General features: G+C 44.2%; 1 protein-coding gene across 1 annotated transcript in view; it reads right to left on the reverse strand.

Annotated features, from left to right (window-relative positions):
* The window catches only part of LOC149457841 (proteinase-activated receptor 1-like), a 134,588-nt gene extending 108,508 nt beyond the window's left edge, over positions 1-26,080 (reverse strand). Inside the window, exons 1-3 of the mRNA XM_089683087.1 lie at positions 25,967-26,080; positions 21,527-21,584; positions 20,383-20,550 (exon numbers count right to left, since the gene is read on the reverse strand). Coding sequence (XP_089539213.1) covers positions 20,383-20,550; positions 21,527-21,584; positions 25,967-26,080 — 340 coding nt within the window. The remainder of the gene's footprint in view (positions 1-20,382; positions 20,551-21,526; positions 21,585-25,966) is intronic.
* Between the last annotated feature and the right edge of the window lie 361 nt (positions 26,081-26,441).

Below are 26,441 nucleotides of genomic sequence, written 5' to 3' on the forward strand. Positions count from 1 at the left end.
AAGAGGGTAGGTGTAAACGGTTTTTTGCATAGTCTTGCTAACAACTTGCCCGGCTTATTGCCAAACTTATGAAATTGCAGGTCAGTATGTGATTGGTGTATGGCCTCTTGGGCCGCTGCCCATGTATCAAATTGATGCTTGGCCTCTGACCATGCAGTCCTAGTTTCGTGAGAATTAAGATTTGCTAGATCTTGCTGTGCTTGTCTTAATCGGAGGCTAGCTGCTGAGTAGTTTCGGAGAAGGTTTTTCTTATAGGTGGAAGTGAACGCTATGATTCTGCCACGTAAAAAATCACTTTGCCCGTCTCCCTAAAGAGGTTGGGGTTTGCTTGATGTTCCGCATTCGTTTCACAGAACTCGCTCCAAGCATTATTCAATACCCGGAGCAAGTCCTGATTGTGTGCCAGAAAGGAGGGGAAACGCCAGGTACGTGAGTGGTGTTTATTTTGCGTGTGTCGTATGGAGATGGAGATCGGGGAGTGATCGGAAATCACTATATCATGTATATCAGAGCCTTTGATGTTTTGTAAGAGTATGTGGTTTACAAAGAAGTAATTGATTCTGGATAGGGTATGGTGTACGGGGGAGAAGAAAGTGAAATCCCTTCCCTCTGGGTGTGTTAGTCGCCACACATCCGTGAGCTACAGCGACTCTGTGAATTTGTTCAATAGTGTGTGTGTTGATGTGGAGGTGGGATCAGCTGGACAATTCAGTGTGAAGGGTTTTTTTTTGTCTTCCCGCATGTTCATACATTAATTGAAGTCTCCTCCCAACAATACAGGGAGGTGTACAAAATTTGACAATTTTGAGGACAAATCTTGGAAGAAAGGTTTGGGCGAGGAGTTTGGTGCGTATATATTGGCCAATACCAAAGGAGAAGAATCTAGCAGGACATGGGCCACAACTAGAGATGAGCGAATCGAACCAGGCGAACCGGAATTTGAGTCGAATTTCAGGAAATATTCGATTCGCGTCGAAACCGAAATTTTGCCTACTTCGGGTGCGCGAATCGAAGATTTCCCGATCAGCCGGCAAAAGTGTCCCTGCAGTGAGCTCCGCTATTTCTGACAGTTCTCTGACAGAAGGAACACATGTTTAGCGGTTGAAACATTGTATCTATTAGTTTACATTTAGGATACAGATGTTTCAACCACTGTACATGTGAAGAAGCTGTGAGAGAACTGTCAGAAATAGAGGAACTCTGCACATACACTTTTTGCCGGCTTGGAATTAATCTTATTTTCATCCTACTTCTTCTTCTTCTTCTTCTTCATCCTGATCCTCATCCTCAGAAGAAGAAGAAGAGGATGAGGATGAAGAAGAAGAAGTAGGATGAAAATAAGAATAATTCCAAGCCGGCAAAAAGTGTATGTGCAGAGTTCCTCTATTCTGCAGATACACTTAGAGGAGCTCTGCAGATACACTTAGAGGAGCTCTGCACATACACTTTTTGCCGGCTTGGAATTAATCTTATTTTCATCCTACTTCTTCTTCTTCTTCTTCTTCATCCTCATCCTCAGAAGAAGAAGAAGAGGATGAGGATGAAGAAGAAGAAGTAGGATGAAAATAAGAATAATTCCAAGCCGGCAAAAAGTGTATGTGCAGAGCTCCTCTAAGTGTATCTGCAGAATAGAGGAACTCTGCACATACACTTTTTGCCGGAAACCGCTGTATGGAGGGAATGTCCCAGAACTGTCATAAATAGACTATTTCTGACAGTTCTGGGACATTCACTCCATACAGCGGTTTCAACCGCTGTATGGAGGGAATGTCATAGAACTGTCAGAAATAGACTATTAATGACAGTTCTGGGACTGTCCTTCCATACAGCGGTTGAAACATTGTATCTATTTGTTTCCATAAATGGATCCATTTATGGAAACAAATAGATACAATGTTTCAACCGCTGTATGGAAGGACAGTCCCAGAACTGTCATTAATAGTCTATTTCTGACAGTTCCATGACATTCCCTCCATACAGCGGTTGAAACAGCTGTATGGAGTGAATGTCCCAGAACTGTCAGAAATAGACTATTTATGACAGTTCTGGGACATTCACTCCATACAGCTGTTTCAACCGCTGTATGGAGGGAATGTCATGGAACTGTCAGAAATAGACTATTAATGACAGTTCTGGGACTGTCCTTCCATACAGCGGTTGAAACATTGTATCTATTTGTTTCCATAAATGGATCCATTTATGGAAACAAATAGATACAATGTTTCAACCGCTGTATGGAAGGACAGTCCCAGAACTGTCATTAATAGTCTATTTCTGACAGTTCTATGACATTCCCTCCATACAGCGGTTGAAACAGCTGTATGGAGTGAATGTCCCAGAACTGTCAGAAATAGACTATTTATGACAGTTCTGGGACAATCACTCCATACAGCGGTTTCAACCGCTGTATGGAGGGAATGTCATAGAACTGTCAGAAATAGACTATTAATGACAGTTCTGGGACTGTCCTTCCATACAGCGGTTGAAACATTGTATCTATTTGTTTCCATAAATGGATCCATTTATGGAAACAAATAGATACAATGTTTCAACCGCTGTATGGAAGGAATGTCCCAGAACTGTCATAAATAGTCTATTTCTGACAGTTCTATGACATTCCCTCCATACAGCGGTTGAAACCGCTGTATGGAGTGAATGTCCCAGAACTGTCAGAAATAGACAGAAACTGTCACAGAACTGTCCTTCTTCTCATCCTTCTCCTTCTTCTCATCCTTCTTCTCATCCTTCTCCTTCTTCTCATCCTTCTCCTTCTTCTCATCCTTCTCCTTCTTCTCATCCTTCTTCTCATCCTTCTCCTTCTCATCCTTCTCCTTCTCATCCTTCTCCTTCTCCTTCTTCTCATCCTTCTCATTCTCCATCTTCTCATCCTTCTCCTTTTCCTTCTTCTCATCCTTCTTCTCCTTCTTCTCATCCTTCTCCTTCTTCTCATCCTTCTCCTTCTCCTCATCCTTCTCCTTCTTCTCATCCTTCTCCTTCTCCTTCTTCTCATCCTTCTCCTTCTCCTTCTTCTCATCCTTCTCCTTCTCCTTCTTCTCATCCTTCTCCTTCTCCTTCTTCTCATCCTTCTCCTTCTTCTCATCCTTCTCCTTCTTCTCATCCTTCTCCTTCTTCTCATCCTTCTTCTTCTCATCCTTCTCCTTCTCCTTCTTCTCATCCTTCTCCTTCTTCTCATCCTTCTCCTTCTTCTCATCCTTCTCCTTCTTCTCATCCTTCTCCTTCTCATCCTTCTCCTTCTCCTTCTTCTCATCCTTCTCCTTCTTCTTCTCATCCTTCTCCTTCTTCTCATCCTTCTCCTTCTTCTCATCCTTCTCCTTCTTCTTCTCATCCTTCTCCTTCTCCTTCTTCTCATCCTTCTTCTCATCCTTCTCCTTCTCCTTCTTCTCATCCTTCTCCTTCTCCTTCTCCTTCTCCTTCCTCATCTCCAAGGGCATTTAAATTAAAGGTACAGTGTTCTGCACTAATTTAAAGGCTCTCTGAAGCCTAGAAACCCTTTTTATAAGTCATCTTCGTAGCGGAGAAATTTGCATCGAATCAAATTTCATACTGGAATTCGCCGAATCAGCCGAATCAAATTTTTCATTTCTTCGCTCATCTCTAGCCGCAACGTATCGGCCCTCCTCATCTGTGTCTAATGTGACAATGTCAGGTGTGAGGTGTTTATGAAACAGAATGAGTACCCCTGCTTTGCCAGAGGGAGATGGCGACCCCAGCACTTGTCCTACCCATAATTTTTTCATACGTATAAAGTCTGTTTGGGTTAGGTGAGTTTCTTGGAGGAACGCAATGTCTGTGTTCATGCGTTTTAGATGGCGAAGAATGGCCATGCATTTATGAGACGATCTCAGGCCCTTAACATTCCATGAAATTACACGAAGCATAGGAAAATAAATGCAAGGATGATTAGAAAGGTATCAATATTGTCCTTGTTGGGTAGCAGATCCGCGAACTCAGTCGCATGGTCTGCGCCCCCTCGGCTCTGTAGGAGAAGAAGGGGCGTTGTGGGGTCTCCGGGCAAGAAAAAGATATAGCAAAGAGGAAGAAGAGAAGAGAAGAGGGGGGGAGAACATACAAAAATCAGACCAATCCAACATGGGTCGATCAAAAAACTGAAAAGAACAATAAACTGCATAGTTAACTCAGACTTCACATTATTCCGCATGTGATCTCCTTTCTTTAGCCTGAGTTACCGGAAATGATTAGGTGTGGAGTCGCGTAATCAGATAAGAGGAAGGAAGAGCCCCTTATGACGGCATAGGCCATTAGTGAAAAGAGGGATCAGATCACCTTATTATCTGCGGCAGCGCAACAGCCAAAGGTATAATAAGACATTGCATACACATTGTATATAAACTGTTGTAAATAAGTAAGAACAAGAGAGAGCCCATGAATCCATAAAGAACAGGATTGAGCAGCGTCATTAACCAATAACATTATAACTAGAGATGAGCGAATTTTTCAAAAATTTGATTCGGCGAATTTCAGGAAGAAATTTGATTCGATGCGAATTAATTCGCTACGAAGTTAACTTATAAAAAGGGTTTCTAGGCTTCAGAGAGCCTTTAAATTAGTGCAGAACAATGTACCTTTAATTTAAATGCCCTTGGAGATGAGGAAGGAGAAGGAGAAGGATGAGAAGAAGGAGAAGGATGAGAAGAAGGAGAAGGATGAGAAGAAGGAGAAGGATGAGAAGAAGGATGAGAAGAAGGATGAGAAGAAGGATGAGAAGAAGGATGAGAAGAAGGAGAAGGATGAGAAGAAGGAGAAGGAGAAGGATGAGAAGAAGGAGAAGGATGAGAAGAAGGATGAGAAGAAGGAGAAGGACGAGAAGAAGGATGAGAAGAAGGAGAAGGATGAGAAGAAGGAGAAGGATGAGAAGAAGGAGAAGGATGAGAAGAAGGAGAAGGATGAGAAGAAGGATGAGAAGAAGGATGAGAAGAAGGAGAGGGATGAGAAGAAGGATGAGAAGAAGGAGAAGGATGAGAAGAAGAAGGATGAGAAGAAGGAGAAGGATGAGAAGAAGGAGAAGGATGAGAAGAAGGAGAAGGAGAAGGGTGAGAAGAAGGAGAAGGATGAGAAGAAGGAGAAGGAGAAGGATGAGAAGAAGGAGAAGGATGAGAAGAAGGATGAGAAGAAGGAGAAGGATGAGAAGAAGGAGAAGGAGAAGGATGAGAAGAAGGAGAAGGATGAGAAGAAGGAGAAGGATGAGAAGAAGGAGAAGGATGAGAAGAAGGAGAAGGATGAGAAGAAGGAGAAGGATGAGAAGAAGGAGAAGGATGAGAAGAAGGAGAAGGATGAGAAGAAGGATGAGAAGAAGGATGAGAAGAAGGAGAAGGATGAGAAGAAGGATGAGAAGAAGGAGAAGGATGAGAAGAAGGATGAGAAGAAGGAGAAGGATGAGAAGAAGGAGAAGGATGAGAAGGATGAGAAGAAGGAGAAGGATGAGAAGGATGAGAAGAAGGATGAGAAGAAGGATGAGAAGAAGGAGAAGGATGAGAAGAAGGACAGTTCTGTGACAGTTTCTGTCTATTTCTGACAGTTCTGTGACATTCACTCCATACAGCGGTTTCAACCGCTGTATGGAGTGAATGTCACAGAACTGTCAGAAATAGCCTATTTCTGACAGTTCTGGGACATTCACTCCATACAGCGGTTGAAACATTGTATCTATTTGTTTCCATAAATGGATCCATTTATGGAAACAAATAGATACAATGTTTCAACCGCTGTATGGAGTGAGTGTCCCAGAACTGTCAGAAATAGACTATTGCGGAGCTCTGCAGATACACTTAGAGGAGCTCTGCAGATACACTTTTTGCCGGCTTGTAATTATTCTTATTTTCATCCTACTTCTTCTTCTTCTTCTTCTTCTTCATCCTCATCCTCTTCTTCTTCTTCTGAGGATGAGGATGAAGAAGAAGAAGAAGAAGAAGAAGAAGTAGGATGAAAATAAGAATAATTACAAGCCGGCAAAAAGTGTATCTGCAGAGCTCCTCTAAGTGTATCTGCAGATCTCCGCTATTTCTGACAGTTCTGGGACACTCACTCCATACAGCGGTTGAAACATTGTATCTATTTGTTTCCATAAATGGATCCATTTATGGAAACAAATAGATACAATGTTTCAAACGCTGTATGGAGTGAATGTCCCAGAACTGTCAAAAATAAGCTATTTCTGACAGTTCTGTGACATTCACTCCATACAGCGGTTGAAACCGCTGTATGGAGTGAATGTCCCAGAACTGTCAGAAATAGGCTATTTCTGACAGTTCTGGGACATTCACTCCATACAGCGGTTGAAATTCTGCATACTTAAAATTGACATTCTGCAGTTTCCATTTAGGATACAGATGTTTCAACCGCTGTACATGTGAAGAAGCTGTCAGAGAACTGTCAGAAATAGAGGAACTCTGCACATACACTTTTTGCCGGCTTGGAATTATTCTTATTTTCATCCTACTTCTTCTTCTTCTTCTTCTTCATCCTCATCCTCTTCTTCTTCTGAGGATGAGGATGAAGAAGAAGAAGAAGTAGGATGAAAATAAGAATTCCAAACCGGCAAAAAGTGTATGTGCAGAGTTCCTCTATTTCTGACAGTTCTCTGACAGCTTCTTCACATGTACAGCGGTTGAAACATCTGTATCCTAAATGGAAACTAATAGATACAATGTTTCAACCACTGTACATGTGAAGGAACTGTCAGAGAAATGTCAGAAATAGCGGAGCTCTCTGCAGGGACACTTTTGCCGGCTGATCGGGAAAAATTTGATTCGCGCACCCGAAGTAGGCAAATATTCGGATTCGCCGCAAATCAAATTTTTCCTGAAATTCGTATCAAATTCCGGTTCGCCTGGTTCAATTCGCTCATCTCTAATTAGAACTGAACTAAAAGCATGAGCGTGAGGCGGTGATTACCAGTCTATAAGTTTGCCAGTAAGGTTTATCCCGGCCTTCAGGGTGGTCTTGACTTTGCTGACGTGTTTTTAATGCGCTGGCGCTTTGGCGGGTCCTTTCCTGAGCTGCGTTGATCTCGAGGGCCGAGATCTCGTGATGGTTGTAGAGGGCCCATGAGATCAGATAAATTATTTTGTAGGAATAAAACGGCTTCCTCTGGATGCGTGAACTATTTGGGTTCCCCTGCAGGCGTAGTGAAGCGAAGTGTAGCGGGGTAGGCTAGGGTGAATTTTACCCCTTTCTGAAATAGTGTAGCACAAATTTGTTGGAACGACTTGTGTTTGCGTGAGACTTCTGGCAAATAATCAGCAAACAGTAAAAGCTTGTGACCATCCAGTTGCAGGGAGCGTGAGTTGCGAAATTAATTAAGAATGGCTATTCGGTCAGTGTAAATAAGATACTTAACAATTGTAGACCGTGGCGTGCGCCGATTGTTTGAAGGGGCGCCTAATCGGTGTGCCCTTTCAACCTGGCAATGTGTTGTGATTCCCAATGCTGTGGGTATACGTTTAGAGCATATTTCAGATAGTTGGCCTGAACTGTAGGATTCTGGGAGGCCCACAACCCGTAGATTATTCCTGCGTGAGCGGTTTTCTAAGTCATCCAATTTTTCTAGGATGGTCTGTTGCTCACGTTTGGCATGTGTAGACCGCGCCTGCATAGCTTGAAGCTCATCCTCTAAGTCTGAGAGGCAGTGTTCAACTTCGGTTATGCACTTGGCGTTTTCTCCCAAATCTCTTCTAAGCTGCTCTATGCCCTGATGTACTGCTCTGTCTACTGCTTGTGTAATGGTGGGCAGCAACAGAGAAGCAACAGCCTGTACAATTTGTTCATACTGATCCGTGGGACTACTGTGCTAAGCATGCCTTATCAGGAGAGTGTGGGGCGGCTGTGCCTCTCTCCTACCTGGTCCTGGCCCTGGATCCTGGTCTGGCTCCCGCTCTGTTTCCATACTGGCCATCAGGGGAGAAGAACTGTGGCTGCTGTGCTGTGTGGCTGAGGCTGTGGAGCTGCTATCAGCAGCGTGGTCCACGGCGGCCATCTTGGCTGCACAGATGGGAGACCTGTCCCTCTATGTGCAGGGAGTGGGATCCTGGCCGGGTGCCGCCGGCCGCAAGTGCCGCTCCATAGGTGGTTGGGAGCGGGAGAGGCAGGGGAGCACTACGGCACAGACCTCTGGTGCAAGAGGCTGTATTTTTATGCCGGTTGTTCTGGAGCAGCGGGATGCCTTCCCTACCTCATGCGGCGCCGGAACCGGAAGTTCTAAAACTGCTTTTGACCAAAAGGGACGCTTTTTGGATGCCATGGACGTCTCTCAGTTTGCAGGCAATAAGAACAGTAAAAATGCAGGCAGGGCGCCGGACAAAGCACTCGGGACAAAATGTATGTGAAATGGTTTGATACAGGAATGTTATACTATGTGATTTTAGTGTATTGAGTGAATGTCACTTTTTGTCATTTTCAAATTTCTTGCCGGTTCCATCCCCCGTATGTCCTGACGCTCGCAGGGGACCAAACCCAGAAGACAGATGCCGGCATCCGCTGGATTACATTGCCGGGGACACTGCAGGAGGGACATCGCGGGAGCGCAGGACAAGGTAAGTGATCGAGGGATCGCGGAGCAGCGCCGCATGGTATTCCCGTGTGTAGCTCAGGGGGGTTACCGTTTGTGGTACTGAAACTTTACCTCGAGCTTCACTCGGGAATACCACCTGGGTGGTTAAAGAAATCCTCACATTTCCAAATAGTACATGTGAATAAAAAGAATACTCACCATAGTGCAGTATCATCCAGAAAATTTATTAAGATAACAAACCCCCCATTAAAACCGCACTCACAATGAGTTTGAAAATATACAGCATTTGTTAACAATCAGAGCCACATGCTCTCTCTCTAGCTTCTCACCAGCCTGCCTGCAACCAAGATGGCGATGGTGCAATCACGTGGTCCGGACACGTGAATCAGCGTGCGTGGTGATGTCACCGACTAGCCACGCCCTAACGTGTTCCTTCATAAGACTTCTTCTGAGGGAGTGGTCCAATCAATAATTGGCCCAATCAATAAAACACCTGAAGGTGTAATTCCATTAGTATGCACAATCCAATGTATATACAAAGGACTACCTCATTACAACAGCACCATCTTGTGTGCAAATAGTATAGTAACAGTGCAATATTAATACATATAAATGGAATAACAATCAACATAATTATAACCACAATTATACATTAAATGCTATAATAAAATAATACATTAATAAAATACATAAATGAATTAGATAAATTAATTAAGTAAAATTAAAATAAAATAAAATAAAATTATGCATCACTAATGAAACAATTTAAGTCTAGTTCAACATTCAATCCCTTGGAAGATAAAGCTTCAGTTAAATATATCCATTTGGTTTCACATTTTGATAGCTCCCTAATTCTATTATCCAAGCTTTAGGAATAGATTCTATGGCCCAAAATTTTATATTAGTTGGATCACAATTATGATGTTTCTTAAAGTGTAAGGATACACTGTGGTACTTATAACCCTTACTAATATTCCTCAAATGTTCAAGAACCCTGACCTTAAACGGTCTCTTAATTTAATTAATTTACGCTGGAGAGAGAGCTTGTGGCTCTGATTGTTAACAAATGCTGTATATTTTCAAATTTATTGTGAGTGCGGTTTTAATGGGGGGTTTGTTATCTTAATAAATTTGCTGGATGATACTGCACAATATTATTCACATGTACTATTTGGAAATTCTTTAAGCTGGAGCTCAGTGGTGGAATGCTGGATATTTAAAGATACGCTGGTTTATCACCAGTTTGTGGTGAGTGTGCAATTTGATGGGGTGTTTTGTGCACTGAATATCACATTGGTGAAGGAGGATCTCATTGCTTCATTTATTGAGGATCATATTCAACAATATATGGACTTCGCTGGATGGATTATATGTGGACTGCCTATACATGATTTTTGCACTGATTAATTTATTGCACACACATGGTGGTGGATATATTAATTTATTAATATATTGAATATATAATTTTATTTATTGGGGGGCGTGGCTTGGCGCCGAGCGGAATGGCCGCTTAATGTAGGAGCTCCCGCCGGCCGGATCGGACTGCCAAACAGCGTGATCGGGAGGGGTAAGACAGACCCCTCACAACATGGGGAAACACGACCAGACGCTCTCCGGCACCCGATCGCGGTCCCCAAGGGGCCCCAAACCAGCAGGGAGACACATCAAGGAGCTCTTTAGCTCCCAGGCACAGAGAGCAGGGCCGCAGCCACCTCCCTCTCTCTCTCAATCCCCCTCTCCCCCTCCCTCTGCAGCCTCAGCCTCTGACACAGGCTGCTCTTCCTGCATGGCTATGCAGGCTGGAAGTGACACAGTGCCACAGCATGATCTCTCTCCTGCCACACAGTCATTGTCCCTTAAAGATCTTCATGCTGTGGCCTCTGATATAAAGGCCTCTCTGGCCAGTACCCTGACCACTGCCCTTAATGATTTAAGGGAAGACATTCGCGCAATGGGCTCAAGACTGGCTCAGGTAGAAACGGTCTCCAGTAGCAACAAGAATGCTATACTCCACTTACAGCGACAGTCAGGGGCCCACACTGCGACTATCAGAGAGTTCTACAGGCAGATTGAAGACTTGGATAACCGTGGCCGTAGACATAACATTAGACTTCGCGGTGTACCAGAATCCGTGGAAAACCCTGATATACCTAAGGCGGTGACAACCATCTTTAACGACCTTCTGGGTCGCCCGCCGGCGACCCCCATTGAGATTGAGCGTGCACACAGAGCAAGTCGGCCCAGGGGGAGCGATGTGGATCCACCCAGAGATATCATTTGCTGCATTGTTAACTTCCCGCTCAAGGAAGATATACTTAGATGCGCTAGGATCAGAAGGCATCTGTCATATGAAGGAGCGGATATACAACTGTACCAGGATTTATCCAGCATGTCCCTACAACAAAGGCGAGCTTTGAGGCCACTACTAGAGTCGCTCCGTTCCCACAATATTATATATAGATGGAGATTTCCGTTTTGCCTTTCAGCTCGGGTTGGCGGCCACACATATGATTTGCGAATTCCTGAAGATCTTCCATCTTTTTGCTCGTCACTGAATAACCCATTGATTGACCTGCCTGACTGGCAGGGATCTCTGAGAGGGCTTCCGACCCTGTCCCCAGATTCAGCAGATGGTGCCATGGACTGGCAGGGCCATTCCCTTCGTAGAAGACGGTCTGTCCCTTCGACTCCTCCAAGACCTCCCATTGGAGGCGCGGTGGCCGCTTCTAGCCCATCGGCCTCCCCTGCGCACAGAAAGCAACGGCACGAGCCTTAATTGGCTACCACTCCCCTTTCATCGGGCCACTTCTGTGTAATTTTTTTTCAGCTGCCTGTGGTTCATTATACTTCTTCTGTTGTTCCCATGGCCTTCCCTATGGAGCCCCGCATGCCTCCTCTCTCACAACCTGTTTTGCGCTGGACTCCCTTTCTGATTGCCACGTCATTTGTTAGCTTTTTGGGGAACCTACGCTTCTGGACTCCGACCAGCACCCACTAAGGGAAAGACGCCATGGGGATGTCTCCACTGTACCCCTGCCTCATTGGTTCCAGGACCTGCTCCGAGTGATAGTCGGCTGCTCCGTGGTGGATTTCTTAACCCCTGGCTCGCTCTCTACTGCTGAGATTTGGCTCCCCGGATCCCCCAGCTGACCTTCTGTCCCCTCCTCATCTGGATTCCGCCCCGTGATCTGGTCGCTCTTGTATCTGCCTTAGTGGTCGGCCTCCGGATCGTCCGCCCACCTTTTGCTGCATCCTCTTCGTACCCAAGGGAATCCCTCCTGCTTCATTGTCTGACGCTCTGTTATCTTTGATGCGGCTCCCAGCTGAACTCAGCCTCTCCCTGGCGTTCTATGACCGGCTATACCCAGTTGACTTCTTCAGTGCTGGCGCAAGAGGGCTGAGTATTGCTTGCACTGTATTTGGGAATGTGGAGGTGGGCTGATGTCGGGATGGGGGGTGGGTTTGGGGATGGTTGTGGTGGGGGGAGCTGGTGGGGTGGCTCCTGGGGTTACTGCTTCTTGCCTATGGTTAGATGGACGAGCATCCCCTTCCCTGCTTCCTTTGGGGTTGTCCCGCCTGGCCTTGCCTTCTTCTCATTGGGTTATTCCTGTTTCCTGCTCTTGCTGTCAAGCGGCTTCTAGGGATAATAGCATGGGCGGGGCCCCCTTGAGGTTCATTTCCCCTTTGCTCTAAGGATCTTAGTGGTGGTGCGGTTGTGGGGGGAGGTGTTGCTCGTCCCTTTTGTGATGCTGGGGTCATTGATTGTACTACTTATATATACTCGCAGTATAGGGTCAGTGCTTTGTTTAGTATCGGCTTCATTGGTGCTGATCCTGGGTTGTTTAGCCTGTATTTGCTAACCATTTGGGGTTCCATTGTGTTTCTCATTGTTAATGTCTTGATTTTTGTTTGTTTTGCCTCTGCTAACCCGTTGATAACTTTGTTTTTTTGTTCAGGAGATGCTTGCAATATCCGTCTTGGCCCTCCACCCTCCCACATTTGTCTTCCCTCGTTTCAGGCCTTGCGACCGTCTCCACTTTCTCCAACCCTTCTCTTATATATGTGTCCTAGAGTTAACCAGACACTTGGGCTTGGATAGCGTGGGGACGGTTTTTCACCTGATTTACACCTCTCAGGAATTTTTTTTTTTTTTTTTTCTGTCACAGCCTGCGCTTTAGTGCCCCCTACATGGCTTACAATTTGCCACTTCATGGAGTTGGTATGAGTCCCTTCCTACGCGTGTTTTCTCTAGAACATCCTAAACCTTATGTCAATATCGAACTCCTCCCTCCTCATCACATAACTTCTCACCTGCTTACATATTTTGGCGTGACCACCGGCCGGCGGTGGCGTTAATTCTCGTCTCGGCGTCCTCCTCGTTCCCCACACAGTGGGCTCTGTGAGCTCCTACTGATCGTCTATACGGCGCGTTTTACTATATCGTTTGTTTCTATTTCTTGCTTCTCTTTCTTTTCTTTCTCTTTCCACCGCCTTCATACTTTCTCTCCTAGTTTTCTTCTCCTTTTCTTCTTATAAGGAACAGCGGGTCTCTTCCTCAAGCCGTTTATCTTTTCCACTTTTTCTTCTTATACTCTCCCCCCCCCCCTTTTTTTTTTTTTTATCTCCCTTCTTCCCTTTCCCCTCATCCCTAGTGCAATTTACTGACGGGTTATCATGTCGGCCTCCACCTCAGTCTCAGGACCATTGTCCTTGAAATGCCTATCACTCAATGCCAAGGGCCTGAACGTGCCCGAGAAGCGTTCCATGTTGCTCTCTTACGTGCGCAAACAAAAAGTGGATGTAGTCTTCCTCCAAGAGACGCACTTTCGCCAGGACTCTATCCCCAAACTTTTTGATTTCCATTTCCCTACGGTTCTCCATGCTGCTAACCCGCTAGCCAAATCAAAGGGTGTTGCCATTTTACTCGCTAGACATTGTCCTTTCTCGGTGACGGACTCCCTTGTTGATCCAGAAGGTAGATACCTGTTTGTAAAGGGTTTTTGTGCTAAGCGACCTGTTACACTGGCCAATGTCTATGCTCCTAGCACCAAGCAGGTTACTTTCATGCGCTCAATTACCACCGCCCTGGCTGGGTTCCAATCCGGAATGTTGATTTTCGGGGGCGACTTGAATATTCCACTAAGCCCACTGTTAGACTCCTCTTCAGGTAGCTCCTTTCTGCCGTTCAAGGCCCTTACACACATACGCACACAATTACAACATCTACAATTGCATGACTCCTGGAGAACCCTTCACCCTTCTGTGAAAGATTACACATTTTACTCAGCTCCCCATAATAAATATTCCAGGATAGATTATTTCTTCCTGTCGCAATCGGATCTTCCACTCCTCCATGCTGCTTCGATAGAACCAATGGTTCTTTCCGACCATCACCCCATCACCATGACCTTGCGATTCCCTGATGTGTTTATTCGCTCGAAATTCTGGCGCCTGGATGCTTCCCTTCTGGCAGATTCCGCTATTTTACAGGAGATACGCTCCAATCTGACGGAATACTTTTCCCTAAATTCCTCTCCTGATATCTCCCCCCTCACGCTGTGGGAAGCCCACAAGTGTGTTATCCGTGGCTTTCTCATTGCAGCAGCGACAAAGCGCAAAAGAGATAGACAAGAACATTTGAAATTCCTCACGGGCAGGATACACTCCCTGGAGAGGGCGCATAAACGGTCTCTGGCTGCGTCGACCTTATCTGAACTAACGAGTCTACGCTCACAACTTCTTAACGAACTGGGCAGGGTGGTTAAGAAACGGTTCATCCTTTCACAAAAGCTGTATTATGAATTTGCTAATAAGAGTGGGAAGTTTCTCGCCAGAGCTCTCCGTGAGAAAAGATCCAGCATGACGGTGCACAGAATCAGGGGTTCTGATGGCACTATAGCTACTTCTAACCCTGACATTGCCACCCACTTCGAACACTTTTACACTTCCTTATATAATCTTCCTCCGGAACACCCCCCTCTGCCCACTGACAACTCTAGGGCCTCCCTGATTTCCGAGTTTCTCCGCCTTCACGGCCCGGCGGCCCTCCCGGAGGACTTGGCTGCTTTGCTGGACACAGACCTGACATTGAATGAGTTGCAGTGTGCTCTGCAACGGATGAAACCGGGTAAGAGTCCGGGCCCGGACGGCTTCTCGGCGGCCTATTATAAATCTTTCCTCGACATCCTGGGTACCCCTTTCCTATCGGCATTCAACACTTTCTCGCAAGACCCCCAACCTCAAAATCGCCTTCTGGAAGCCCATATCACAGTTATTCCTAAAGGTGACAAGGATGCCACACAAGTTTCTAATTATAGACCCATCTCCCTGCTGAATGTTGACATTAAACTCTTTGCGAAAATCCTTGCCAATCGACTTCTTCCTCTGCTCCCCTCCTTGATCCATTTGGATCAAGTTGGATTTATCCGGGGTAAGGAGGCCAGGGATAATACCATTAAGGCCCTCAACCTCCAACATTGGCTCTGTAAATCTACCTTTCCCGGTTTCTTACTTTCCCTGGATGCGGAGAAGGCCTTTGATAGGATCGCCTGGGACTATCTGAAGGAGTCTTTGGTGCAATTGGGTCTGGGTGAGAAGATGCTCAATTTCATAATGTCCCTGTATTCAAGCCCTACTGCGCGTGTCCGGGTCAATGGCCATTTGTCAAACTCTTTCTCTTTGGGCAACGGCACGCGTCAGGGTTGCCCCCTCTCTCCACTCTTGTTCGTCCTTTCCTTGGAGCCCCTTCTACGGAGGTTGCGCTCTAACCCCGACATCAAAGGAATTGTGGTCTCGGATAAGGAATATAAGCTTGCGGCCTACGCGGACGATATTCTTCTCTTCCTTGCAGAACCGCATATTACTCTGCCGAATTTACTAAAGGACTTTGCATTTTTTCGTTATTTGTCAAACTTCAAGATTAACTTTTCCAAGTCTTTCGCTCTCAACGTCACCTTGCCTTCGGAGGTGGTTTCTGATTGTGAGTCGCGTTTCCCGTTTCAGTGGGAAAGGGATTCACTTTCTTATTTAGGTGTAAAGCTTACCCGCAACCCCGACGATTTATACGCTAAGAATTTTTTACCCACTCTTCGTTCTCTCCAAGGGGATCTGAATAAATGGCACCGTCCTTGCTTTTCGTGGTTTGGAAGAGCTGCGATAATTAAAATGAACATCCTTCCTCGCCTTCTCTACCTCTTTCAAACTCTGCCCATCCACATATCGCTTGCCTTCTTCACATCCTGTAGGAGGCTCTGTTCTCTGTTCCTTTGGAACCATAAACGCCCGCGCATTGCTTATTCCCAACTGATTCTCCCTAAACTTGATGGTGGTATTGGCCTTCCTGACCTTCACCGTTACTATTTGGCGTGTCAGCTCTGCCGTGTAGTGGACTGGCACGTCCATTCTGCTTCTAAAGATTGGGTGCAGCTAGAACATGCCTTCTCATTCGCACCCCTGATTTCGATCCCTTGGCTGCCGCTGAAGCATACGCCTCAGGTTCTTCTCACTCACCCTTTGATAGGCCCTACCCTGAAAGCCTTCCGCTATACCTGCAAATCATCATCTATTTCTGCGTCTCCGAACTGTCTCACTTCCATCCGACTCAACCCTGACTTCCCCCCTGGAATGCACAAGAACTTTCTATCTGAACATTGGCCTCATGATCAAATTTTAGCCAAACACTTTCTCCACGAAGGCCAGATGAAATCACTCCACGAACTGCGTGAAAGCTTGGGTACCCGCGATTTTCCTCTCTGGGTTTATTTGCAAATAAGGCATTATCTGCTCTCGCATAAACCTTTCCGTGATTGGACCCGCCCTCTTACCCCTTTTGAGGATATTTGCTCGAGAGGAGAACCGCGTAAGCATTTGATTTCAGAAATTTACCCCCTCTTAATTGAGAATAGGGCCTATAACTCCCTACCCTCTTGTCAGGCCTGGAATAGAGATCTGGATGAAAATTTGTCGGATTCCGACTGGGCACGTGTATTCAAATATTCTCATAAATGCTCCCTTAATGTCTCAACGCAGGAAAACGGTTACAAATTGGTATCGAGGTGGTATCGCACCCCTTCACGAATTGCTCATTTTAATCCTTCTTATCCCAATATCTGTTGGAGGTGTGGGGCTGCGGACGGATAATTTTTACACATCTGGTGGTCCTGTCCGAGCATTCAACCGTTCTGGCAAGAGGTTCATAGGATTGTAGTTTCGGTGACGACCGTGCCTCTGGATCTGTCTCCGGCCCAGTTTCTCCTCCATCATTCCTCCCTTCCGGGGGGACAATATCATAGATCTTTGGCCATGCATATGATCAACGCGGCCAGACTCTGCCTTCCCGTTCTTTGGGGCTCTTCTCGCCCCCCCTCGGTTCGTGATTGGCTTGTCCGTGTGGGTAAAATGGCAGACATGGAGGAACTGATTGCGTCGGCCCTTGACACTCCCACTAAATTTTCCCACATCTGGGCCTGCTGGATCTATTTCACAACTACTCCTACATACAGGTCTCTTATGGACCACTAGGTCTGACTTGGTCCAGCTTTCCTGCCGATGTTACTTCTTTACAGTAGTTTCTGTGGTAGGCACTGTGACTCTTTTCGATAATGTCTCCCTTCCCATGCGACTCTGGCGTTGGCTCAACTCTTATCCCCATACATGATTAACCCCAGATATTGCTGTCATTACTCACCCCATATGTTTCCCCCCCCCCTCCCCACTATTAAATTTTTTTTTTTTTTTTTCTTTGCACCCCCATCCTCCCCTTTCTGTTCCCATCATTTTTCTTTCTACCTCCCTTTCTTTCTTTTCTCCTTTCTCTTTTCTTCTTGCCTTTTGCTTTGCTATGCTACCTGGAACATTAGACATGCCATTCTTTCACTCTCCCCACTTCCATCAACGGCTCCTACCGCAACGTTTCCCGATTTTGTAACTCTCCCCATCGTCATAAGTTTTTGACCGAATCTTACGTTCAGGTGCTATGACCACTCTTCCTATCGCTACAGCCCTACATGACGACGCACGAGCGCAGGGGATATTATATGATGCATTTACACCCCATACTATACTATATTGGCTCCGGTTTGCTGCAAGCATAACCTTATTGTACTCGGGTTTTGTATCATTGCATTATCTGTATTTTCTTGTTTGAGTTACTGCTGTGTCGCTGTAGATTGTGCCTGCTGTTTCGCTTAGGCACCCTGTACATGTATTTTGTACCATTTTGTTTTGTATTAATAAAGGCTTTCTTTTTGGAAAAAAAAATAATTTTATTTATTAATTGATTTGGTTTAGGGTTGCGCTAATATTTGTGGTTATTTGGTTTATCACAATTTATTATTATTTACAGTGTATTATTATTAATAGCAGCACACAATACTTATATTTACAATTTAAACACAATGGCGCGATGATGTTAGTGTAAAGGTGTCTTTTGAGTAGTTTCTAATAGACACTGAGGGTGAATGACCTATTTGAAGTTGTGCATTACCTGACAGAAATGGAAGGGTGCCAATATTTTTTTTGCCCATGACTGTATAGAGCCATAACAGGGTGATAAATAGGTTCAATATAATAAATCATTTTATTTTAATAGATAGAAACTCTTATTAAGATCATCCAGAAATAATATACCTCGTTTATAGATCCACATCAGTTTCAGAGTTTCACAAATTAGTAAATCTATTGTACTCCATAGAATTTGGAATTGATTGGATAGACGTAGTACAGAATGCTATAGGGTCATTTATATGGTATTGTGAAGAATGTCTAGATAAACTATTTTTTTAGAAGTTTGTGTGTATACTGAACCTGTGTTATGTAGACGTTTCCATAACATTTGCATATTACGTACAACATATTGTAGACCACAGGGGCACTCTATAATATACTGTAGATGACATATTGCGTACTGAAGTCCAGAAACAATTCAGTCAACCAACTATTACTATTAGCTGTGGATATAAATGAGGTTTTACCATGTGTAATTGAAAACATAGACATCTACTATAACCACATCTATAAATCTCACAGATGGCAATGAAACCCTGACAGGGGCTCTAATCCCTCTCCAATCTATTCAAAACCATAAAAATTGCCTTAAGGTTTACAATAATATAAAGCCAACTTAATTATGTCATGAAAAACAAATGTTAACAGAGGAAGAAGACATATAATAAATAACTTCTCCAAAGTTTGGTGATCCATCTGCAATGCTGAGATCAGATTACCATGACCTGAATATGCAGGTAAAATGCTACATAACAATGTCCTTTCAACTCCTGTTACCCTCCATAGAGGTCGGAGGCAGGGCTGTCCCCTCTCTACAGGTTTCTTTGCACTGGCTATGGAACCTCTGGCCTAATATTCATGATTTTTGGGTGGAGTTATTGGAAAATATATTATCTTTGTATGCAGATGATATGTTTCTGTATTGCAGTCCTCCTTGATGGCCACCCTGCAGACCTTTAATAATTTCAAGCATTACTCTTGTATTAAGATAACTTGGTTCGAGTCCACCCTTTTTCCCCTGGATAGACATGCATCAATGCTGACCGGCTCTACACCATTGCAATGGTTTCTGCAGTTTAAATATTTAGGAATTCATGTCTCACTTGATCTTAAGTCTTTCCTAGATCTTTATATCGCCCCCGATTATTGCCCAACTCAAATTGAAGCTACAGTGAGGGCCTGATCATCTATTATCAACTGGTACCTAATTCCTGAATTCTGGTACTCGCGTACCTCTCTATGGAACAGTCCTATGCTTATTCTTTAACTAGTCACCCTGTCCCTATTGTCTGGTAGAGAGTGGGTAACCAAGGTATTATCCAACTTTTCCAGGTGGGTAAACTCCATACCAATAATTCTCTGAAAGAGGACTATGGGCTTCCAAACCAGAGTTTTTTCTAATATCTCCACCTTAGGCATACTGTTAGAGTTCAATTTCTTATCTCTCTATCTCTCCAGAAATATCCCCTTGAATCTCTATTGAGAATGCCTGGTCTCCAAAAACAAATTTCTTCTGTATATGCCCTCTTCTTAGCTCATCATGGCCTCTAAGATCTCTGTTCCAAAAGTGGATGAGCCATATACCAGCTCTATTAGAGGAAGAGTGAGAGGACGGGGTGACTTGATACATTACTTTGATGATCTCTGCTAGAGACAAATTTGTCCTATTGAAATTTCCCCATAGAATATACTATTACAGTCCCCAGAAGTTACATCCTATCAACCCAGCCCTTTCTCCTCTTTGTAATAAATATCAAAGTGACACTGGTACTTTCTATCATATGATATGGCACTGTTGCCTGGTTTTTTAAAACAGGTTGCGAAAAAGTTGGCAGTGGAATCAAAAACCATAACAAACTTCTAATTCTTTATGTATTTTATTATGATAGAGGGGAGATCCTTCTCAAATAGAAACTTCATACCCCTCCATCTTATAATGCCTGGTGTTCTGCTCTCTATGTATCAGTTGACGTATATGATGAGAGGTTGTCCAACTAAGCATGAAAAAATCTGGCACACATGGATAAACTGTACCTGATCTTGCCCCTCACCTCCCCCTTTTTATTTATAATGCTAAGTTTATCTATGAATGTAATGGTGATATTTCTCATCTGTGTTTTGCTGTATTGACTGTTATGTGATATAATCTCATGAGGACTCCGTATGTCATATGTCTTCCTTTTTGCTACCTTCCTGTGCTGTAACTGAGATGTGGTACTGTTTCTTGTACATGGTCATTTTGTAACCATGAAAAATGTTTAATATATTTTTACTGTTGAAAACATGCTACATAATGAATGTTGATATTGTCATCCTATAGAGTGACTTACCTCTTCCAAAATTGTCCCCTTTCGGTTCAAAGGCCTGAACCTTGACATCCACGAACACAACGCTCACCTCAGGACTAACCCTAAATTTCACTTCTTTACTGGTAAATGATTGTCCGAATGGGGTACCCATCGCATAGTTAAAGAAATATTTACCTATGAAGTTCTCCTCTGTAAAGCAAAAAGAGACAGATAGTTTATATCTGATCCTGACTGACAAGTATAGGAAGACAAATGATGTGCGGTCAGGGGATGGTATACATAGGAAACAAGGCTGGACATGGCTAGAGCTGGGATACAAAGAGAACGATGCCATACCTGCCTAGACTAATATACTGATTTGTAAGGCAGCCCAGTTGAGGACCATAAGGAGCATTTCCCAAACAAGCAATGAAAAAAATACAAGTAGGGTCAACAAAGAAAATGGTTGTAATCCTGCCTAGATTAGTGTATGGACAGAAGGCAGTTCAGGCCATGACACCATGGACCAACTGATTATAGTAGGGACTAATGAAAATGGATGAAAGGAACAAGACTAGGACTAGTACTCAAGAATATAATATTAGGCAAAGATACAACCTGTATGGGGTTACTGTGTCCGGGGTGAATACTGGGTGTAGATGGTCTTAGATAAAAGGTAGACTGCTAGTATACAATGCTGATCAAGAGATGGACTACGACACAGGGACACAGTACACAGAGACCAGTTCTGCACATAGATAATGATACTTGTACAGAAATTATTGGGGATAGGTAGGGTGAGAACATGCGCCAACAGTGGTGAACATGACTGTGGGTGTCATAAAAATGTCCCCCATGAGCACAGCAGATAAGTAGAGCTGGGAACTCTGTGGAGGGATGGTGGAACTCCTCATAATGGGCACAGCAGATATGCAGACCCTGGATCTCAGGGCAGGTATCGTGAGAACTCCTCATAGTCACCACAGTGTGCATACCTGGTAACTCCTGAGAGATAGAAGAGACTGTCAGGGGGTTTAACATTCCAGCATTAACGAAACACTGAAATGTCAGTTTTGAATGGAATGACCCTTAAACTTGGACTAGTACATTTACATCTGAACACTGTGCTGACAAGTTTAAATTGTTGTTAAAATATCCTTACAGTTTACATTTTTTGGTATGTTACCTTTTCTCTTGATGGAAATGTTAATGCGGTCCAGGGAAAACAAACTGTCATCCTCATCCTGCAAGAAGAACAATAAAGAAATATTTCATAAATACATATTTTTCAGGATACACGATTCCAAATAGTCCAGCTGATATTGTCTGATATCTGGAGATCATAGAGCCCCTCTTATTACAAATGGCTTCCCATGATACCGGCCTGTCATCACTAGGGATACGTTTCAGGTTCAGCGCTATCACGGGTTTGCAGTGAATCCTGCATGTTTGAGGTTCACCAGCCTGGAGAACTAACGCAATTCTTTGTCATTATAATGCATTGCTCAGGCTTTGAACTTAGGTCAGCTGGCTTAGAAGGACCAATCCTGGAGGCTTTGTTATGTGCCAGCCCCCTCATTATCCACCTGCCCTTCGGAAGATTTGCCCCCCTTCATGACCAGGCCATTTTTTGGTATGAGGCAATACTCTACTTTAACTGACATTTGCGCAGTCATGCAACACTGTACACAAGCAAAACTTATATCTTTTCACACATATAGATCTTTATTTTTCTTGGTATTTGATCACCACTGAGATTTTTTTATATAAAAGAAAAAAGGACAACAATTTAAAAAATGTAAAGATGTTTAACTTTTTGTTATAAAACATATAAAAAATTGGGGGGAAATGTCTGTGCGTCTTATGAAGCGAATATGGAGCAGCCGCCCTGGTACTACCCCCGTCGCCACCGCCGTGTTAGAACACCGGGCTGGCCGCTCGGCTCTTCTGTGCAGCAGAACCTGTTCCTCGGTCCTACCTGCTCCTCGGTCCTACCTGCTCCTCGGTCCTACCTGCTCCTCGGTCCTACCTGCTCCTCGGTCCTACCTGCTCCTCGGTCCTACCTGCTCCTCGGTCCTACCTGTTCCTCGGTCCTACCTGTTCCTCGGTCCTACCTGCTCCTCGGTACCACCTGCTCCTCGGTCCTACCTGCTCCTCGGTCCTACCTGCTCCTCGGTCCTACCTGCTCCTCGGTCCAGCGGTGTCCTCACCATTTTCTCTCCCCTGTGTCGGCATCTTTAGTGTGGGCACCCGGCTGTGACAGCTTGTGGCTTTACAGCTGGAGGCCCACTGCACATGTGCGAGAAGCGCTGCACTTTGTGAATGGCCCCATAGTCTTCTGGGACCTGTCATGTGTCCCAGAAGACTACAGGGAGGGAGGGAGGAAAACTCAGTGGAAGTGGGAGGAGGTACCTGTCAAATTCAGGTACTCGCTCACCAAAGGTCTGCAGTCTCTGGTCATCTCCTGTACTATGTCCGCAGTCTCTGATCATCTCCTGTACTGTCTGCAGTCTCTGGTCATCTCCTGTAGTATGTACACAGTCTCTGGTCATCTCCTCTAGTACGTCCACAGTCTCTAGTCATGTCCTGTGCTATGTCTGCAGTCTCTGGTCATCTCCTGTACTATGTCCATAGTCGCTGGTCGTCTCCTGTACTATGTCTGCAGTCTCTGGTCATCTCCTGTACTATGTCTGCAGTCTCTGGTCATCTCCTGTACTATGTCTGCAGTCTCTGGTCATCTCCTGTACTATGTCTGCAGTCTCTGGTCATCTCCTGTACTATGTCCGTAGTCGCTGGTTATCTCCTGTACTATGTCCGTAGTCGCTGGTTATCTCCTGTACTATGGAAAGAACAGGAGAAGGGAGACCAGGGGAAAGAAATCCCTAAGGTCAAGAAGTCCCAATGAGGACAAACTGCGGCTAATTCAAAAATATATATATATTTTTATTGCAAAATCTTAGTGAACAACCTATATAGACATAAATGGATAGACCTCACCACCACCAACAGGAAAGATGAAGGATGGAGATGACCTGATAGACCGTGGTGACGCCACGCGGTTGGAAATCCCGATACCTGTGTTAGAGTGCCGTGCCAAGTCCAGAGAGGAAAATGAGGACAGGAGAGCCGTATGATAAATCTATGGAAAATTGAAGACCATCAATGTGCATGTAAAAGATAATATCATAACAATAATTCTAATGCCAGGAAATAGTCTCCTCAATCAGACTTCCTTGTGAACAGGAAATAGTGACAGAGGCAGAGACACAAGAAATGAAATATGATATAATATAATATATACTTCCAGATGGTAGGTAAGGATGGGGTCTTCTTGTATAAAGGAACGGATTCCAGAGTACTCTGGGATAAAGGCAGCTCCTCCAGTGATAATCAAATAAAGATGGTAATACCATCATAGTCCCCTTGGTGGTAGGGCCTCATCATAAACATACTGCAGATGTATAGAATAATAATCAGCACAGAGATAATGATGATGATAAACACAGTTAGATTTGTTGTATAATGACTTTCATATATTTCCAGCTAACTGGGTCAAGTGATGACCATAGTGCTAGTTACTGGCTTAGATAGAGGCCATATATTACATAACATAGAGCTGCTGAGAAGGTCTCCCCACTCACTATCCCACATAATGGAGGGGATGTAGTCCCACAATATAACAAGGTGAAGGAATGGCCATGGCTGCTGGCTGGTTTAACCAGAATGGTATAACATATGCATGCAAATAACAGTTCAAAGGTTGCCCTTTAGGGATAAGTAGTGTCAAACCTTCCACTCATGAGTGCAGAGTATGCAGCGGTGCGGTTCGATCCACCTGAAGAGTCAGGGATATGTATGCACAGCTTTCCTCATGATAATTGCAGAGTATGCAGCGGAGTCATTTGGTTTTCCTGAGGTATCCGGAGTATTTACAGAGCCTGCAGCTGCTTCGCCCACTGAGTCACATGGACTTCTTCAGATGATGATGGCAATGTTTCTGGAGTCTTGTATACCACCAGGGAGCCTCATTTTGGAATATTCCCGTGTGCTCCACACATATTTAAACAAAGGCCAGAGAACATTGTCATCTCTAAAAGGGGACAAGTAGGAATCATATAAAAACAAGATCTTTATGCCACATATTCAGTCCAGATAAAAATATGTGGACCACTACTGGGAAATAATAGACCACAATATGCAAATACATGCATACACATACTTAATAATATAATAAAAATTGGATCAAAATAATTGAGGTGGAAATAAAAGGGAAAGGAAAAAGGAGAAAAAGGCCAAATTATTCAGCTATGGGTCCAAAAATATCTGAGGACTACATTCATTGTTCAGACCGATCATCGCCATAGAGCCTAATTTAAATATCCATTCTTTTTCCTTGCGCAACAAAATAGTATCAAAATCACCATGTCTCAATGACAGCTTCAAAGTATAAATAACCTTAACCCTCAGTCCAGTGGGAGAAGACTGGTGCACCTGTGCGAAATGTTCCAACTCTGGAGTGCGGTCTTGGTGATTACAGATACTATTGATATGTTCACCCATTCAGACTCCAAATGGGCATTTGGTTTTACCTACATAAATTTATTGCAAGGACAGCATAGCATATAGATCACTCTAGTAGTTGTACAATTAGCAAAATGTTTTATATGGAACTTTTTGGTTCCAGTAGCGTCTGTGAATGTATCCGTGTGGTCCACACCAGCAGTGACACGCTGCTCCTTCCCTGCGCACTCTGCCTGGATTCATTTATGGTCTCCCATGCTACCACCAACTAAACTTTCATCTGGCCAAGCAGCTGCAGGCTCTGTAAATACTCCTGATACCCCAGGAAAACCAAATGGCTCCGCTGCATACTCTGCAATTATCATGAGGAAAGCTGTGCATACATATCCCTGACTCTTCAGGTGGATCGAACCGCACCGCTGCATACTCTGCACTCATGAGTGGAAGGTTTGACACTACTTATCCCTAAAGGGCAACCTTTGAACTGTTATTTGCATGCATATGATATACCATTCTGGTTAAACCAGCCAGCAGCCATGGCCATTCCTTCACCTTGTTATATTGTGGGACTACATCCCCTCCATTATGTGGGATAGTGAGTGGGGTGACCTTCTCAGCAGCTCTATGTTATGTAATATATGGCCTCTATCTAAGCCAGTAACTAGCACTATGGTCATCACTTGACCCAGTTAGCTGGAAATATATGAAAGTCATTATACAACAAATCTAACTGTGTTTATCATCATCATTATCTCTGTGCTGATTATTATTCAATACATCTGCAGTATGTTTATGATGAGGCCCTACCACCAAGGGGACTATGATGGTGTTATCTTTATTTGATTATCACTGGAGGAGCTGCCTTTATCCCAGAGTACTCTGGAATCTGTTCCTTTATACAAGAAGACCCCATCCTTACCTACCATCTGGAAGAATATATTATAATATATCATATTTCATTTCTTGTGTCTCCCCCTCTGTCACTATTTCCTGTTCACAAGGAAGTCTGATTGAGGAGACTATTTCCTGGCATTAGAATTATTGTTATGATATTATCTTTTACATGCATATTGATGGTCTTCAATTTTCCATAGATTTATCATACGGCTCTCCTGTCCTCATTTTCCTCTCTGGACTTGGCACGGCACTCTAACACAGGTATCGGGATTTCCAACCGCGTGGCATCACCACGGTCTATCAGGTCATCTCCATCCTTCATCTTTCCTGTTGGTGGTGGTGAGGTCTATCCATTTATGTCTATATAGGTTGTTCACTAAGATTTTGCAATAAAAATATATATATATATTTTTTTGAATTAGCCGCAGTTTGTCCTCATTGGGACTTCTTGACCTTAGGGATTTCTTTCCTCTGGTCTCCCTTCTCCTGTTCTTTCCATGTTGTTATTGGTTCTGAGGACACCACTGTGTCATTCTCATGTGAGCCGACATTCATATATTATTTTCAATTAGGGAATTGTTGGTTGACATCCCTCCTGTTGGTTAATTTTCTATAACTGATATAGGGGCATCCCGGTTTTTTACCATTTCTTTACCTCATCTCCTGTACTAAGTCCGCAGTCT

Source organism: Staurois parvus, unplaced genomic scaffold (assembly GCF_062004578.1).
Source record: "Staurois parvus isolate SC_StPar_1 unplaced genomic scaffold, SC_StPar_1.0 ptg000302l, whole genome shotgun sequence".
Classification (NCBI taxonomy): domain Eukaryota; kingdom Metazoa; phylum Chordata; class Amphibia; order Anura; family Ranidae; genus Staurois; species Staurois parvus.